Here is a 19371-nt window from a genome sequence, read left to right on the forward strand (position 1 = left end):
CCGTAGTATCTGCCCTAATCCAGATCAATTTTTTCTGCATCAATATCCGCACAGTGATTTGGTTTTTTCTGCATCAATATCTGCATCAATATTCGCACAATATCTTGTGCCCTAATTTGGTTTGTTCTTCCACTCGTTTTCCAATTCCGCAATGTCTCGTAAAGAAGGTTGTGGCTGTTCTTCGTGGGGTTCACAGCAGCAAAGCGTCTCCTCCCCTGGTGGTTGGAATAGGGGTTTGGGTGAAAGACCAATGTGTTATTGTGGGGAGGTAGCTGTGTTGAGAGTTGCGAAAACTATTAGGAATGCTGGAAAAGAGTTTTGGGGCTGCCCCAACTTCAAGGTTTGTACATTGATTTTAATTTCTTTTTCATTCATTCTGCAGTGGTGGACTGTAATCAGAGGCTGTGTGTTTTTCTTTGTATTTTGTAAGCAGCGGAGTGGTGGCAATGATGTATTTAAAGGGTGCAATTACTTCAAGTGGTTGAACGAAGATAATGGAGATGAAAAAGATGCTACCATTGCTAGACAAAGGAGAAAGATATACCATATGGAAAAGTCACTTGTAATTTCTGGAAAATGGGTTAGGTTTTTAAGTGGGATTATAATTTGTTTGGGTTTGATCAATGTAATATTGGTTTGGAAGTTGATACACATCCCATGAAGTGCTGTAAAATTCAGTTCTGTAGTGAGTAGGAAGTTATGTAATTGGTCTGTATTTTGTTGTTTGCTTTTGTAATGAACTGTTTTTAAATGGACGAGAAGTTTGAGAAAGTGGTTTGTATTATTGATTTATAATGAACCATGTAAGTAATATAAAATGAATCATATTCAGAACAGAAAGGAATGAAGCATATAAGTAATCCAAAATGGTATTAATCATAAATAACCATGTTCTTCAAAATACATAACCCCTACACAAAAGTACATAACATTGTTCTTCCAAGAAGCTGCTGCACATTAAACTTAACAAACAAAATGACCATGTTCTTCAAAATACATAACCCCTAGACCAAAATAAATAACCATGTTTGGGTTAAATAGGTGCTGCAATTACACATTAAACTTAAGAAACAAAAAAACCATGTTCTTCAAAATACACAACCCCTACACCAAAACTGTCCCAACCCCGTTCTTCCAAAAAGCTGCTGCAATTACACATTAAACTCATTGCTTCGAAATTGGACCCCTCCTATATGATATTTTTTCTCTGAATGTGGGCCTTGTTGGTGGGTCACTGACATTGCATGAAAAAATCTGAGTTGTTTGAGTTCCATGTTGTGGTTGTGATGGTAGAATAGGCGCAGTTGCAGTAATCTGTGATTGAGTCACCTGCTGTGCTTCAACTGGTTGTGTTGGCTGAGATTCAATGGGTTGCACTACTTGCCCTTGGTGGGATTGAGTACCTTGAGTTTCACTTGGTTCTGTACCTCCTTGTTGTGTAGCAGATGGAGTTGGGGTTGGTTGCTGCTGAGGTGGAGGTGCTTGGGGACAATTATTTCGTTTGTGTCCAAGCTGTCTGCATATGGCACACCTTTTACGCGTTCCACCTTGTCGTACTTGTGTATCATCCTTCCTCAGCTCCCAAGACTCCAACCTGCGTTTCTTTTTTGGTCTTCTAGGAAGGATTCTTTTGGTAGGAGGCAAAACATCACAGTATGATGTCATTTCCCATAGGTGAGGACCATTAACGGGGTAGATCATTGACAAATAAGTCTCTTCATAGGTTGACTTCAGAAAGTAATGTGGCAAGTAATCCTGTCCATTCAAATTTAGGAATCTCATGGCAGTCAAAGCATGACAGCAGGGGATTCCTGTTATGCTCCATTTGCGGCAGCTACATTCCCGTTTATCTATGTCTACTACAAACTTTTCCCCAATGATGCAAGTGTGACTGACCTCAAACAGCTTTTCCCCAGACCAACTGCCAATAAACCAAAACCAAAGTGAGAGTCATGCACAAACGAAAAATGAGAAATAAACAATGAACATTTTACCTTGGTATCCAATACTTAGTTTTTTCAGTCTCCTTCTCTAGTCTGCTTTTTATTTTTGGGCAAATGGGACCTTCTACTACAGCTATCTTTTTCCTATTTGATGCCCATCTTTTCATGAGATAAATGCGTATTTCTTCCATCATGGTAATGATGGGCTTACTCCTTGCATCCACTATTGTGCTATTGAAACCCTCAGACATGTTGTTCACAACTGTATCACAGGCTGGTCTTGGTACGAACCTTGATCTCGACCAAAATCTAGTTACAAAAGACAGAATGATAATACCATAACTAATAAGACAAAATGATAATACCATTACCAAATAGAAAATAATAACATGTTTTTTATACACTTGCCTCGGGGGAATCTGGATCAGGTGCTTAAAAGCATCTAAATTCAATTACAATCGCGAACAATCGAGCACCACTTCGTCTCCCCTACCTCACCTTTCCCCAATTTCACCTTTTTTCCCAGCATTCTGCCACTTCTTTTTAACTTCTCGCCCCTAATTCTTATTTTCTTTCTTTTCTTTTTTTATTTTCGTTCTTTTTTTTTTCATTACAAGACATATTGAATATTCTGCCCCACATTTCCACGTCAGTCAAAATTGATCACCACGTGTTCCAAATTTAATTCAGAGACCAACCACTATCAGTCAACGTTAACCTTTCTAACGGCGTCAAGTCAAATGGACTCAATTGGTGCACTTAAATTAATTTGGGTACGTAATTGAGACTTTTTTTAAACCGGGTACCAATTAGAAACTTCAGTACCAAACTGGGTACTATGCGACTAATTATACCAATTCTTTACTATTCTAAAGGTTTAATCTGTAATTTCATCTTCATATTTATGTTTTTATCCATTTTTGTTTTTATTTTTTTCTTACTTGAGTTTTTATTTTTTTTTAAGATTCAATTAAGTTTATATTTTTTTAAAAAGAGACTCGACGTAAATTTTTCTTTAAATTGACATTTATGTTGAAAGTGTTTGATGCAAAATTTTCATTTATCAAATTAGATGTATTTTAAGATAAAAGATAATTTAACACATGAAATACTTAAATTTAGACACATGATCGATATAACAAAAGATAACAAATTGAGTATTGAGTCTTTTTATAGAAATGAGTACTTAGTTAAAAACAAATATAAAGACTATAACAAATCAAAATATAACACTAAATTATTAATTAAACTTATCTTAAATTTGTTGAAAAAAAATTATAATAAGAGGTTTGTTTGTTTAGTTAGATTTTGTGTTGTTGTGCTATAATTTGCGCTAGATTTTCTAATTTTAAGATAAAAATTTATGAACTTAAGTTAAGTTAAGAACAAATATAAGGATTAAAACAAGTCAAAATATAACACTAAATTATTAATTAAACTTATCTTAAATTTATTGAAAAAAAAGGACACATTTTTATGATTGGATGTTTGTATGTTTAACTACATTTTGTAATTTGTGTTTAATCTTCTAATTTAAGATATTTTTTTTATATTTAGGTATTTAATTTGTCTTGGTTTTTATATATATTTTTATTTAATTAGGTCTCCATTTTTATATATAAAAAACTTATTGTAGTCTTTTTTTTATAATTTAGATTTATTATTTATTAAAATCTAGGTCATCTTTTATTTTGAAACACCTCTTGACGTGTGTTACACTCAACTGAAATTTAGATACATGACAAATTCATATTGAAATCTAAGTCATCTATTTTAAAACACCTCTCATTTTGACATCTGCCACATTCAATTGAAAAATAAGTTAATTTTTGATACACAACAAACTCATATTGAGACATATTCACCGAGAACGATGTTAATATCAATTTAACAAGAAAAATCACATTAATTTTTTTTAAAAACTAATAACACAATTAAATAAAAAAATATAATTAAAGATCATAGAATGCCTTTGAAAAGACCCTCATCAGATATGTTAATCACTATTATCCACTACACGTTTGCAAAGTCGGGGCAATTGTCTTCAGTTTTTCCAGAACCCAGAATTATTTGGACCGTAATAACAAGCTTTTCTCATTCTAAAAAATAAGATTAAACTACTGTTTTTCCTCCTGTAATTTTTTATAAATACCCATTACAAAAATTTCATAAACTTATTACCCACATCTCATTATCCACATATATAGCTCTCTAAAATACCTACAAAAAATATTTATCTTAATTCCTATAAAACTTGAGCACTGATAAACGAAAGAACCAAGGATTTCAATTTTTATACATTACCAAAGTATATGTGAATTAGTTTTAACATTTTTCAATAACATTAAATAATTCAGGGTCAATATCAAAGTTAATAAATATGATCTTATCACAACACTAATTCTAAATTTAACAAATTTTAGAGTACAAAAACAGATCGATAAAATGACCTCGGGTGTAAAACATAACTTTATTAACTTACAGAATTTAAATTTTATAAATCTAACAATTACGTTAACATTTCATATGAAATCAATAGGTTACAAAAATAATTGTAATTTAAAAATTTACAATCTAGCAATTTATAGAAGTTAGAAATACAATTTTAAGTTTTCTTTTTTAATTTAGGTAGACACATTAATATTTTTTAATTTACACTAAATTATATTTACAAATATAATTTTAGTGTAAGTTAAAAGAAGGTCAAAATTATAATAGTAAAAAGACATTAGTGTGAATTAAAAAAAAAATAGTCGAGTTGAGCATGAGAAACTAAAACTGTGTTTGATACGCAATTTCTTCTTCACAAAGGCATCCTTCCAAATGTACCTAGCTTTCTAAAAAGTTAATCCGTTCAGGTAAAATTGTGCATTTTGAAGCTTTGGCCCTATAAAAGTTAGCAGAGCCTCAAGTTATTAGCAGTTTCAGATTGAAGAGCATGCCAACAATAATTTCAATAAATTTAAGCAAATACTACAACTTCATCCAATGACATTGATGAGGGTAATTATTTAAACACAAGCTTATTCATCTATACTTAACCGCCTTGCTCAGTTCATTGTTCTATAACATTACAGAGTAAATATTGGTAAACATTGATCTAGGCGGCTGGTGAAAAAGGGTTCCATGATTACCTCAAAACTTTTTCACCTGAACAAGTTCACCTTGTCTAGCTCCAGATTCAAGCATTGCCTCTAACACAGCAACATCTCTTGCACCCTCAACAAAAGAGAGACGGGGCTCAGCCACAAACTGACCCTCTTTCTGCTACAAGGAAATAAATTAGACTAGAAATAGCATCCTGTTCAAGGTTGTTCTTCATATTTTTAATATAATGTGCATGAAGTCTTGATCTCTAGTTCCAGGAATGTTTGGACAAGCAAATGATAAAAAGAGGTAACATGAACAATCAACTAGAGAATTTTGTTTAGGAATTCAAACATGAGGACTCAATTTACCTTGAGGGTGTTTTCAGATACATCGTTAATAAAAGCTTTTAATTCCTCAGTTACTCCATTGAATGGAAAGAAGGAGCTCTGCTTTGGTCCATCGGCACCATAAAAAGAAACCTACATAGCATTACAACACAAAAAAAAAAATGATGCCATTTTATTTATGAAAACCAGTAACTTAAACTATAGTACATACCTTGTAACCATGTTCTCCTTGGAAACCACGCTCAACTTGCAGGGTTCCATTCAAGCCAACAATTCGCCACAAGGTCTATAATACATTAAAGATCATGAGTAAAGACATACAAAAATAAATGCATGAATAGCAAGCATATCTACAGCCTAGCAGGCGTGACACAAGTGTGCTTTTGTAAGAAGAATGATTTTTGACAACATGCCTTGGGTGATCTGGAGGAGACAACCATTACAAACACTCCTGAACATCCATTCTCCAAATGACTAAGGCAAAACATTCCAAAATTAATCTTGGATTTCCAGTCATGTGTTGTAAAGTTAACTCCGTGAAATAGAGGCTTACAAGACAGATGATATATTATCTGGTGCAGGTAAGGTCGTATCTACATGAGATGTCATTGCTGAAACTGAAACCAACTCACACCCAACAAGCTGCCAAAAGAAAAGTTCAAGAACATCATTATATAGAGAAATCAGGCCTATATATAAGCCCCTTCTCTAGGATTCCTAATAGAGAAGTAAGTTGAAAGAAAACTTTACCAACTTTTAGAATAACAAGCAAGTTTACGATAAGCAGGTCAAAATACAACTAATAACTTTTCATTGCCCAAGTGTATTTTGGTAGCAGAGCATTAAACACTAATAACAGTTTTGGTAAGATGCCAAAGGGTACTAGTTTGATAAGACCAATAATAAGAGATCATTGCCACCATAAATTGCATTGGAAACACCAGAAAGACATGAGATAATAAATAAAACAATCAAAATGCACACCGTAAGTTAAAGATTACCATTCTTAACCCTGCAATGAAATGCACGCCCATATCCAAAATGAAACCTCCCTAAAAGAAAGAAAAAAGGAACAACCTCACATTAGGAACCAAAAATCAACAATTAGTACAATAAAACAGACATAAACTGTCATGCTAACATGGCAAATTATTGAAGAAATTTTGGGTTTGCAATATTTTAGCTATCAAGTATATAGCAACAGAAAAGGGAATACACAAAAAGATAAATTCTTATTGAAAATGGATTACATTGTTTCAGTACTCCTTAGATTAAGACATATAAAGAATCAAAACTTGGATTTCCAGTCATGTATTGTAAAGGTAACTCCATGGATTAGAATTTAGGAGAGGAATAACATTATACCTCCTTTTTATTCACTACCAACATAAAGTTCATGTATTAAGATTTTATATATTACTCAATTTTTATATTATAAATAGTAGAGTTCTTTTAGTTTATAGGTCAGAATGGTAGTTCGTTGAAGTGATCCAAAACACAGGTTGTGTTACAAATGCTCTTTTAAATTTAAATATTCAAATACAGCGCAACTTGATTACAAAGCACATACAGTGAAATTGCGCCTCCAATTGCTTGAAAAGTAGGGGTTTGAACTGTTCATTGATCCTTCAATAATAACTTGAACACTCATCATTTTCCCAATGCCAGCCATTAGTTTCTTGCACTGCCAAAAAACTTATGTGACTGCACAGTTGGATTCATTGGTCAAGATCTTAAACAAACGAATACCTCTAATAAGCCAGACTCAAATCGGTAATTTTCAGCCACGGACCATATTGATCGACCAGGAGCATCAGCGGAGATAGATTTGTAGCTAGACAATGCAGTTTCCAATTCACTTGTACCTGCATTATTATATTGATGTATATTTATGCTATTGCCCTGTTTTATTTTGAAGAGAAATATAGAGGGTTTTGGAAAGAGAAATAGAGGGGGTGAAAATAGAGAAATAAGTTGAGAAAAGATAAATAAGGTAAGGAATAAAATTAAATGTTTAGTCGTTTGATAGATTAGAAATAGGTGAGAAATAGAGATAAAGCTTTTTGGAAATGGGTAATTTGATATGTTTGATTGGATATAAATTATTTGAATAGTATAATGCTAATTATACCCCTCACCACATACAACACGATCAAACATTTAGGAGTAAAATAGTAGTTTTTACTCTCTTTTTTTCATTTTTTGCCCATCTTCTTCAATTCTTTCTCACTCTCAACACCAAACTACAAAATTTAATTCTCCTTCTCTCCGCCTTCATCCCAGGCGGCCTAAGTTTAGAATGGAAAGCATCTTAGAATGTCGTTTCTACAAGACATGACAACAATACAATCAACAAATTGTTAAGACCAACATGATGAGAGGTAACTGGCCATTAGAAAGAGAGAGAATATACCATTACACAATGAACACCTCATAAAAGTTATAAATGTGACAGAGGAAAGGGTATTTTTCCAAGTAACTATCAAAGGTATCGCTGGGTCCTAATAGATTTTCAATATAAGAGTGAGATGGGAATCATGGTCTATAACACCTCCTGGTGAAATCTTGTACTCTAACTTGTGTACATCTTGGTATTTGACTCGTGATTGTTACAAATAAATGTGATTATCACATCAAGTAAGCATCCATACTACTCTCCTGCTTTCAAGTTCCTTTCTAATTTTTCCTTTTTACCTTACTCTTTACTATGAAACACTAACCCTAACCCAACAGCTGAAAGACTTGAACATACTAGATGAACCAATTCTTCTCATTCTTAGTCAATACTCCCTCATCAGTAAACAATTCTCAACTATTATACAATTTAGTGTATATAGAAGTATACAATTACCATAACAAAACACTACTTACTTGATGCTGCAGGTTTCTCTTTATATCCACCAAATTAGGCATCCAGCGCATAAAATATATCCGAACAAACATAAAATTTAGTCAATGGCACAAAAGATATATGTAAAAAACAAATTTGTATCAAAGTAAATTTACTAGCATGACGTGAAGTGGCCAGGCAAGTTCCTCATCGATGCAATTAATCTGACCCTTATCATAAGAAAGATAATATCTGGCGAACAAACTTGTACACACGTACATTTACAAAAACCATTACCTTGAAGAACATGTTTACCAGCCTTTAGCAGCTTCAGTGAAATGTCAACCTGCAACAATTGATTGTTTGTAAAGAAAATGCAAAGAAATTGTAAATTCTTTAAAATTCAAGTATAAAAGTCCTTCCAATTTCAATTAAAGTTGACAGATAAACAATCAGGTTCTAAGATAACCAAATCCACATTGTGAACGTAGGTAATACACAGCAGGGCGATAAATGCAGCACGTAGACAGCAACATGATTGTTATTATTTATAATTTGATTTAATTAGAACATAAATGAGAAATATTACCTTAATTGATATGCGTAAACAAGTGGTTGAGAATGAGAAAAGGCAAATGTGATAATAGAGAAGAGAAATAAGAAACCTGAGTTTGTCCAGCCAAAACGACAGCAACTGCATCTATGGATCCATCTTTGATGATATCTTCAAGACCGCTGTCTCCCCACTTACACTCTACTGCCGGAAAACGCTTACGGGCTAGGCCTACGGCCACCGTGGCAGATTCCTGCGCAGAAAAAAAAGAATGAATTGAAAGTAACCGAGGAGATTGGGAAAAAAAAAAAGAGAGGCGAAAATAAAACAATGCAATAGTAATGGAGGAATGGTATTACCTGAGTGCGGCTCCAAATGGCTTTGAGTTGGAAGAGGTGAGCGATCTCGAAGAGTCTAGGAAGGTACTGAGCCTTCACAAAGATACCAGCTCCCAGAATAGCGATCTGAGGAACCTTCGTCGCCATAACTACAATACAATACAATGAAAATGCCACACAAATTTCACTACGTATATAGAGTGCAGTGTAATGTTTGAACCGATTCTGTTTTCGAATCAAATCTCACCTTGCTTCTTCTAACTTGTTTGATTTTTGTAATGAAGTGGTGAGTATGTTCCAACTCCAGGGCAAAAAACACCATAAAAAGTATTTGTACTATATATTACCATTCAATCAATTGTTTGATGTGAAGTTTATTTATTTATTTATTTATTTAGTAGTATAGGTTCTTTTTTTCCGATTAATCTAAAATGTTTTTTTTTTGTATTAATAATTTGTCTAAAAACATTGTTTATTTAAAGTGTTTTTCTTAGTTCAACATTACTAGTTGGAGGAGAACTATTTTAAGTGATTAAAAATGTTTATTAATGTCAGAAATATTTTGATGAAGTAAATTTAATTTACACATTTAATATTATGAATTGAATGAACTGGTTTTTCTTATAAAGTAGTTAATTAACCTTATAAAAAAAGATAAGTTCATAATTTGATTTTATGTTTTATGCGTTTTCAGTATAAAAAATATTATTAATTTAATTCATAAGATAAAAAAAAACATTATTAATATAAGTTTTATGCAAAATCAGTATAAAAAATATTATTAATATAATTCTTAAGATAATATTATAAAAGTTAATAAAATTATCTCTCTCACATACATATGTTTTGTGATTTAACCACTACATAAATATTTTAACAATGTTTGAATTTGCTTATAATTTTTTAAACTAATCATATATAATAATGAAATTCATCATTATTATCGTAAAACTTTATAAGTAACGACCATAATTACTTATAATAAAGACTTGGCAAATTTTAACTTTGTAAGGATATATAATTAATAAGCTAAAAAGTGATTGAAACTTTTTTATTGGTTATAATATAAAAGTTTCTAGGTGACGTTTTTTACCTATCATTAAACAAATGGGCTTTGCTGTTTTAATTCATTCTAAAGGTTAACAAAATTTGGCTTTTGAAACTTCATAGCGTCAGGGTTTCTTTAGATTACAATAAAATAACTGAATATTGAAAAGAAATAATGTTAAATTAAAATACCAAACAATAAATCTTTTTCTATACTGAAATAATATTTTGTACCAAAAACAGAGTTATGTAATTGGAATTTTTATACATCTTTATTGCAAGCAGATGTTACTACTTAAGTTATTCAAAATATTAGTACTATTGATTAGTGTCTTCTGAAAAGATATTAATACTACTGACTAGTGTTCAGGAAAATAAAATCTAGAAACTCACATATTTGATGGGGATGCAGGAAGAAACAGCCTCACAATAAACTGCTATCAGCTTTTGTTTTCACTGGCCAAGAACCTTGTTCTTAGTGGGTTGAGTTGAGTCATTATTCAAATTCTTGCACTATAAAGGCACGCACCAGAAAACACTATTTCAGAACACAATGCAATATCTTATCAATCTTATTGGTATTTGTTACAATTGAAAAGAATAGATACAATAATTGTTATTTCTTGTACCACGATATAAATTTAATTTGGGAAAATCATCTTCCCTTTCATTTCCTTTCATCATCAAATCAATCTTCTAATCCTACTGAAAGACTCTGAAAACAAAAAATGGAGTCTGTAGGTCGATCATCTTATTTTCACCATCCAATGATTGTATGTATATTGAATCTCTGGGTTCCTCGCTCACCCCACTCTGCGTGGCATACTCCAATGCCATTTCATAGTCCACCTGCATACAGAAATTATGTACAAAATTTGATGAATAAATCAAAATTCAAGTACACCTAGCCCGTCTTTTATCTTCTGTTCATTGTATGAACTCGGTTCATAGTCTATTTAGGAGAGAATCCTAGGGGGTATTGCCTAAAAGCTTCATTTCATGTGTAAGCAAAAGGTATAGTTGTTTCCCTAAAAGACGAACTCAAGTAAAGCTAATAAGCAGTTACGCAGATAATCCAGAATGAATAGAAAAGTTATGTGATCGAGAGAAACGATTTCTGTTGCCCAAGAAAAAAGACGAACAGGTTTTATGACGCTAATTTCGAAGTTCTTCAAGCAACCCCTTATTTTATATACAACCAAAACTAAATCTATATTTTAACTTTAAGGTGGACATACTCGTATGATAAGAGTTGTTCCACTAGATCCATTTACTGCCACTCTGACACTTACATCTATTCAGGTTGAGGTATCCCTTTAGTTTATATATACGAAGAAAACGAAGAAATATTCACACTCACACACGCCGCCAGATAGCTTACCTGTTCAACATGTTTAGCAAGCTTTTCACACAATGTTTCCTTAGTAATCAAATTCTCTGAGACTTTTCTCAGTAGTTCTACATCATCATCCCCATAACGAATCTTCTTTGCCGCATGTAACTGTGTCATTTCTTTCAAAACGTTGTATACTGCACCAGAAGCATCGGGGATATACCTGCCAATTGGTAGGACTTATATTTTATTTCATACTTAAAAAAATGTATCATCGTTCAGAGATTGCTGGAATTATGAGAGGGACAAATAAAACTTTGGCATACCTGCTGAGATTTCGTTTCCTCTCCTGCTGCTCACGGGCCTGCATCTTTTTCACAATCTTGGATTTTAATTGGACACAGCATTGCTGAATAGCATACTAGAGATACAGCAAAAATAAAAGCTGTTAGTTTATTTTACATAGCAAAAATTGAACAGTTGCAAATTAAAAACTTCGAACCTTGACAGCAGAAGCAATATCAGTTATGTCATCTCCAATGTATTCTTTCCCAGTTCCTTTGAAAGGAATTTTTGTGCTCACAATGCTTACAAAGACACCAATCTTATCTTGTATCTGATTGATTTTGTAACTACTCCAGCTGAAAAAGTATTTAACAACAGGATTTCATAGGTTATGGTTGCCTTGTGACGCCAGAGAATTTTGGAAGCAATTATTGACCCTTATTCTGTCACCTTATCATAACACACTACTTGGAACAAATGGCTTTGGCAAGAAAGAAAAAATATAGCAGGACTGATCTTTAAAAAGTATTCACTTCTAATTCCTAACATCATTTATACCCTCGCCTCTTCATAACAAGATTATATTTTCTTTCCTCTTCATCCAAACAACATCGTATACCATTATTTTCTCCTTTTCTTTCTTTTTATTCTCATTTTGTTCTCTCATCCAAACAAAACAATAATTAGAGAGGCAAAATAAATCATATGCTTTTATGTGTATACTTACTTAATCCTTTTATGCGCGGTCCTGGTAACAACATCGGCACCTTGCTCAAAAAGTAGAGGAATTCTATTGGCAAATCGAAATATATTCAGACCCTGGAAACAAGTATTATATATTCTGTCACCGAAACTATTGCCATTTTCTAATAGCAGAATGAAACATTTCTTCATAACTAGCTCCTAACATTGTTCAGTTGACCAAGAATGACCCAACAACACCTAATTTAAGACGGTGGCGGCAATCAAACAATAACACAATAATCAGAAGTTAAATTAGTTTTTTTTCTTTATAGAAAAGGAGTATGTTAAAACACAAACAAGGAAAAAGAACATAAAACAGTACGAGTCCAATCCTTTTGCATATCAAACAAAAGGTTTATTTTCTATTACATATTCTTTTCCATGTTTATTACAGCTTTTATAGCCTTTCACTCTATCTCCAGCTATTGTTTAAAGATTATACGGTAAATTTAACACATGTATTTCAAATCTATTGTCAAACATAACTATTTTTGGAATTGAAACTAACTTGCTTGACATTTTTTCCTCCTACACTGACTCCAGCTTCCACAATGAATGGGTGACCTTCAAAAACTTGAGCACTGTGCATCAATGGCAGAAGAAATTAGCTTTAAATCATTATGAATTACCAGAAAATTCAACCACAACCAAAACCAAGAGATCCCTCATGGGCCCTAGCATAATGGCTCGATTTACCCTTTAGAACTTCCAACAAATAGAGTCACAAGTATGCTAAAGACTCAAGATGATCAATATCAAGGATACAAAATTAAGAGATCAGGAAGTTCCAAGAAGTAATAATTTGAGATAAGAGAAACATGTAGAAAAACTTTGATACTGAACCACTACCTGCCTGAATAAGTAGCAACCATGTCCGGGTGCAGCTCTTTTATAATTCCTAATCGAAGATTGTATTCACCAGCAGGGCTAAGACACTGAAAATAGGTAATATGGACACATAAAATGACAGAAGTAAGGAATATAATATAACAAATAATAATGGAAAAATGAATGATAAAATATAAATAAAAGGGGCTCATGATACAGACTACATACTTACATGACCACTAGGATCATCAAACTTGGCTTGCCGAAGCAACTGATGAATGCGTACTAATTGCTGTGAAGTTAGAGACTTCACAGGCGTTTTTACGCTGAAGTCTGTACCCATTTCTCCTGATAAAGAGAGTACAGAATGAAATAGAAAACATATCTAGCATCTATAACATATACACATTGAAACATGTCAAGAAAAAAAATATACACATATAACAGAGCCGCAGCAGGCAACTTAACCCCTCACTAATTTAGGAAGGAAAAGGGAATGCAATTAAGAAAAAAGACCCTTAAGCATTCCCATATTTCAATATCAACAAAGAGAGCCAGAAATATCTTCTTTCTACACTTATTGCAGAATTTTACATCAGGGATAACTGACTATGGTTAAGTGGAGAACCTTAGCTTACTATAATCTTTCCCTTTGCCTAACCAAATACCAATTTCATCAATTCTATAAGAATGATGAATCCAAACAGTTAACTGGATTACGTAACTACCATATAAGGTGCTGCTTCAGAAGACTATCTGCTCAATAAGAATAAAAAATATCCAACAAATTATTAATAAAATTACTGTTTTTCCTCACCTATTAATCTTTCAGCATAAGATTTATTGATATTTACAAATTCATGCTGAAGAAACTGTAAAAGATTCTGCTTTGATGTTTCAGTAATAAGTCGTTTAATTAGCAGTAAATCAACAGAAGATGGATGATGCTTTGTCTCCATAGGAATGGGTGGCATTACATCTGTTCTGCGAGCAAATCTTACAGAGACATTCTTGCTGCCAAAGAGAACAGCTTGTATAAGAAGATTGTGCAAGTTGATTTGGGGACAGAATCTGAAAAGATATATATACATACTCAGGGGCATCTGACACAAATTTAAATAGAAATTGTGCATAAGGAGTGATGACAGCCATTTGTCTCATGTAATGCAATATTTTTGACTGCATATACAAACAAAGGAGGTCACATTAATGAAACATGACCACAAGTATTCTTTCAATGAAATCAATAAGCATGATAACAGTTTATTTATGGAACCGCTTAATTATATCTAGAGTTTGGAGTGAAATTATTCAAATTTCATCAAACAGGCATTACATACACGGTAAGTTGTCCAGTTCCCTTCTATGACAACTTGAATTTCAGCTCCTCGCCAGTGTTCCTTATTCTCCCGTTTTTCATGTAAATGAACATGGGGTATATTCCTGAAAATTGAAGCATTTGTTTAGTTGGAAGGAGTTTAAGTATTAATTCATAAAAGTACTTAAAATAAAGTCATACTTATGAATGTCAATATCCAGCCTGCAAAATGAAATATAATTTTGGTTCCTCATTGAAGAAGAGATCTCAATAGGAAGCCCTGTACTCATTTTCGACCATATTAATGCCTGTATACATTAAAAACCTGATTAATATGGCCAAGCGAAACCAGTATATAATACAACTTCTACTGAAAAGTTGCCAGCTGTAACAAAAACAGAGCGAAATAATATATAAACTAGTGCCTGTTGTCAATCAATACCATCTTTGCACCAAGACCAAACTTTCCCCGTGTCTGTTTCAAGCCATATTTTGTCCCAGATAGAACTGCATGAATAGACAAGCATACAGCGAATGAGGTTTCTAGTTCCTATGAACAAAATTACAACTGCAATTTCAAAACATCTTGATTGCAGATAACTAATGCAAGAAGAAATTGACTGACCCCGACCAAACATATTTGGGATGTCATCATGTGGCATTCCCTTTCCATTATCCTGCAATTAGTAACAATAATGAGACTGTCTACAAACTGTCTACTAACAGGAATGAGATTGATACGACAGAAAATGGGAAAATTTTCAAACTGGATTCAAAATCTGATCAAACGGTTCAGCTGACCAAATCAAAATCAACAAATAAAGATGATGCATATCAACACGGTATCATAGAGTAAGCCCTGAGGCAGAAACCACACGCACCTTGCATGTAACTCTGTAAAACGAAGCCTCACCTCGACCTTTGCCAACCTTTGGAGCGTGAGTTTCTTTCACTTTCTTTCCCAGGGCCGCATTCTTTGCCTGCATTTCTTGAGCTCTAGCCTCTTTTGCTAGTCGTTTCTGCATGAGAAGCTATTATGTCAAACAGAACCCTATCTAGAGAGCATTTCTCCTATAGTCTACTCAATTGCAACTACTTGTTTCTATGAATGAACCAAGATAATAATTTCTAATTTTTTACTGTGAAACAAATTATACTAACCAAGCCCGATCACAGAGTTTAATCCAGGTCAGTATATATCAGAACAAGAAGTCCACAATCAATGTAACGACACAAAATTAAACACACCTCACGAGCCTTCTCAGTTTCATAATCGTCATACAAAGCAGCATCAACACGTTCACGATCAACAAGACCAATCATGGAATTAAATTTGCTTTTTCCTATCTCCTCTCTACAACAACCAAGCCAGCATCAAAGAAATTGATACACTTTAAGAAAAACCGCATGTTCACATTAGCACATTTACTAGTTCATCATTCATCATACTTGTCCTTGCACACTTACATAGTAATTTCGACCACGGGAAGCTCCGATATGGATTCCGCCGAGTCAAGTGAGTTTTCCACAAGCTCTCTAACAGTAGTGTAAAGAGATTTTCCAGGCTGTAGTTAAATCCACATAATTTCAGAGAAAACATACACACAAAAAGAATATCACAAAATTGCTTGAGTATAACAAATAAAAAACATAATTGAAGTACGTTATCAAATCCTGCAATGTTCTTGTTCTCCGCGAAGAACTCAGCAGGAGATTCTACAAAGTAAACAGAAACAATAATAATCAGTCTCAAAGGACAAATGCTATGAAATTAAACAGAAATTGCAACATGGAGAGAGAGAGACTCTGCTTCAGAAGAGTTTCCTTCGATTTTCGAGGGGTCTTTGACTTGGTTTTCTTAGTTTCAGTTGGGCTTTCATCGCTAATTCCATCCATTGAAATTTTGCCCTAGAATCTTGAATTATTTCCAAGGAGCCGTTGAGTTCAGATTTGGAATCAGAAGCTGAGAATGAGAGAGTGAGTAACTTCGATTCAGCTGGCTCCTGCACCCAGCCAGCGCTAGGGTTCTAAGCTGAAAATACAGGAAATAGTTGAATTTGTCGTGCACGCGATCCAGTGGTATCGTCCGCAGTGCGGATCACGCTGCCATGGTCAGTCGCCAAACAGAATCTCTTGATCAACGGCTATTATACTTCGATCGCTGATTCCTGATACTTGGACGGCCAAGATCCATGATAATTGGTATACTCTACTGTCTGCTCTGCAATCAGCATCGTCAAGGTATTTTCTTTATAAAATTCATTGTTATTTCCCGCCAACCAAAGTCTCCTTCTGTTCCCGTGCACCACTGTTGCATATTCCAAAACTAATGTGAGTGAAAGTCTTTGACTTACACTGAAATTTGAAATTGAATTTGCCAAATGTTTTGTGTTGTACAATTTTTGTCAAGAAACTAAAATTATTTTTTCTTGTCTATTTGAGAATGTTGCGATTTAATTTTCATACATATTTTTACATTATTAAAAGTCATCGAAGTTTAATTTTTTAATGAACTGTTATAAGAGGTCATAAACTTACTACAGAGGATAATTTATTTGTAGATGATAGTATACTTCTTTTTTTTTGTGTTATCAATACATTGTAATTAAATTTAAATGTTATTAATGTCTAGTTTTAGATGATAAAGATACGTATTAAATTTGTGGAATAACAATTAATTATGGTTAACTTTTTCAAAATCAATCATCATTAAGAGTTTCCTTAATATGTTGAATTTGTAAGTATGGATTTTAAAAATTATATGTATAATATATTTGTTAAATTAATTTTAAATTATAAAAATATAATTAAATTATTATAAATATTTTATTTTATAAAATTAAATCATTCTTTTTTAATTATTTTTATAATAAAAATATATTCAAGTTATTTATATATATTTTTAGCAATTTTATATAATTATTTTAAACAATAAATTAAAATTGAATTAATAAAAAATAAGAAATAAATTTTATTTTAAATGAATTATTTTATTGATTAGAAATGTAGAAAAATATAAATAATAAACTCTTTAATAATAGAAACAATGAATGATACAAAAATTCTTAAATAGACTAACTACAAATCTTGAACACTGTTAAACACTTGTGTAAAATAAATTGGATTAGTTCTTTGTTTAAATTTAAAATAAAGTATTCTTGAGAAAAGTGATTATTAATAAATAAATTTTGGAAAAAGAAAAGGCATTACTTATATTTAGTTTCAATTAATTATAAAAAATATTTTTCATAGAACTTTTGTTTTTGAAAACTACTTTCTTCACCAACTTATTTTTTATTTATTTTTTGGATAATTAAAAACAAAAAATAATATATTTTTTTTCTGGTTAAAAAGGTGATTAAATAAACTCAAACGAAACCGAAAGTTGGAATACAAATATTGATGATTGATTTTTTATAAACATTGTAGTTTTATGTAATTAAGTCTTATCTTGTGGCTAGCAATTATAACTTTTCACTGTAATTTTACAATTAATAAATCGGGTATCCGGTATCCGAAAAAGGTACATTTGATTTCTTAAATAATATTTCAAAATTAACTATTGTTAACTAAAAAATGTGGTTAAAATAGAAGATTCCATAAAATGTATTAGGTGAAGTTATTTCATAGAAATAGAGAAAGCATATGATGTTTTATATATAAACAATATTAAAAGAAATACTTTCCACTTGTTTTAATCCACAAAAGTAGGGTGAAGTAAGGCATGTAGTAAGTATATTTGATTATAGGGTACATAAATATAGCTAGATTGATAGAGAAAAAGAAACTTTGAGGCAAATTTATATTATGTCTATATATGCAAATATAATTAGAGATAAAAAATAATTTGTATATACAAATTTTTTTATGTAAAATTTATGATATATTAAATAGATATTTTAATGGTAATAAATATGAGTATTTATTTATCTGTTTATTGATGATATGGATATGAGTAAACATAGGTTGTAGACACTAATATTGTAGATAACACCTACAAAAGTTCATCAATTGTCATGAAAATTATCAAAATTCACACCAAGCACAACTCCAGCTTAATTCATACTAATTTAAGAATAACCCACATTGTCTTACAATATTGTTATACCATAAATTTTAATTTCAAAATAAAGCATTACACGGTATGTATTTACATAACAATTTAAAGAATTTGTGCTGTAAGTACATTTTAATTAAATTGACAAGGAGTGTATGTGAGAATTTCTTGTGATGATGTAGAAAGCAGACAAAACTAGAAGTTTGTTTTTTTTTTTAACCCTACAAAGTTATCCAAACATGTAAAAGTATTGGAGAAACAACTATTTTCTTCATGAGAAACTAAACCAAACACAGTAATACTAGTACATCAAGTTAGAAAAATTGGAGCATACATCAAGATCAACTTCATTTACAAAACAACTGAACAAATGTATTTGACTTTTTTTCAATTAGGCACATAGCAAGAGAAGAGAGAAGGAGAAAAGCAAGTGAATAACCATTACTATAGTACTATTTCTCAATCAAACACACGTCTTTATATGGACTTGTATTAGAATATTACATTTAAATAAAAACTATGGAAACAAAATGGTAAGAGGAACATTGAAAATGAAAGCAGGAACTATTACCTTGAGTTTCAAACAAGCAGGAAGAAGGTGAGAGGCACACTAAAAATCAGAGAGACGAAATTGAATTGAGACTAAACTGAAATAATG

General features: G+C 32.1%; 2 protein-coding genes across 3 annotated transcripts; both read right to left on the reverse strand.

Annotated features, from left to right (window-relative positions):
- Positions 1-4872: 4872 nt before the first annotated feature.
- LOC114183576 (glucose--fructose oxidoreductase-like) lies at positions 4873-9460 on the reverse strand. 2 transcript variants are annotated; one of them, XM_028070649.1, is made up of 13 exons: positions 9349-9460; positions 9123-9250; positions 8876-9016; positions 8508-8556; positions 8252-8269; positions 7130-7245; positions 6951-7064; positions 6382-6432; positions 5934-6022; positions 5794-5854; positions 5592-5666; positions 5402-5512; positions 4873-5207 (listed from the first exon to the last, which is right to left on the reverse strand). In XM_028070649.1, the coding sequence occupies exons 2-13, from the start codon at positions 9246-9248 to the stop codon at positions 5079-5081; spliced, it is 1080 nt and encodes a 359-aa protein (XP_027926450.1). In that variant the 5' UTR covers positions 9249-9250; positions 9349-9460; the 3' UTR covers positions 4873-5078. The 2 variants fall into 2 exon arrangements, with proteins under 2 accessions (XP_027926450.1, XP_027926448.1); XM_028070647.1 differs by having other exon boundaries at positions 4873-5210.
- Positions 9461-10689: 1229 nt separating this feature from the next.
- LOC114185600 (DNA topoisomerase 6 subunit B) lies at positions 10690-16829 on the reverse strand. The gene is made up of 19 exons (XM_028073432.1): positions 16462-16829; positions 16320-16372; positions 16124-16221; positions 15905-16010; positions 15538-15675; positions 15282-15333; positions 15099-15163; positions 14858-14964; positions 14679-14781; positions 14432-14517; positions 14156-14352; positions 13571-13686; positions 13360-13445; positions 13019-13091; positions 12494-12585; positions 11984-12122; positions 11808-11902; positions 11530-11704; positions 10690-10997 (listed from the first exon to the last, which is right to left on the reverse strand). Exons 1-19 carry the CDS (start codon positions 16550-16552, stop codon positions 10851-10853), a joined length of 2019 nt encoding a protein of 672 aa, XP_027929233.1. The 5' UTR covers positions 16553-16829; the 3' UTR covers positions 10690-10850.
- Positions 16830-19371: the final 2542 nt, after the last annotated feature.

This window comes from Vigna unguiculata, chromosome 5, assembly GCF_004118075.2.
Source record: "Vigna unguiculata cultivar IT97K-499-35 chromosome 5, ASM411807v1, whole genome shotgun sequence".
In the NCBI taxonomy this organism is placed as follows: Eukaryota; Viridiplantae; Streptophyta; class Magnoliopsida; order Fabales; family Fabaceae; genus Vigna; species Vigna unguiculata.

Coding starts and splice junctions, on each gene's coding strand:
- LOC114183576 (XM_028070647.1), bottom strand. CDS start 9,248: ATGGCGACGAAGGTTCCTCAGATCGCTATTCTGGGAGCTGGTATCTTT. Junction 5,855..5,933: donor GATAATATATCATCTGTCTT/GTAAGCCTCTAT, acceptor GTTTTGCCTTAG/TCATTTGGAGAATGGATGTT. Junction 5,667..5,793: donor TCTCCTCCAGATCACCCAAG/GCATGTTGTCAA, acceptor AATGTATTATAG/ACCTTGTGGCGAATTGTTGG.
- LOC114185600 (XM_028073432.1), bottom strand. CDS start 16,552: ATGGATGGAATTAGCGATGAAAGCCCAACTGAAACTAAGAAAACCAAG. Junction 15,334..15,537: donor TTTACAGAGTTACATGCAAG/GTGCGTGTGGTT, acceptor TACTAATTGCAG/GATAATGGAAAGGGAATGCC. Junction 14,965..15,098: donor TTGGTCTTGGTGCAAAGATG/GTATTGATTGAC, acceptor TAATGTATACAG/GCATTAATATGGTCGAAAAT.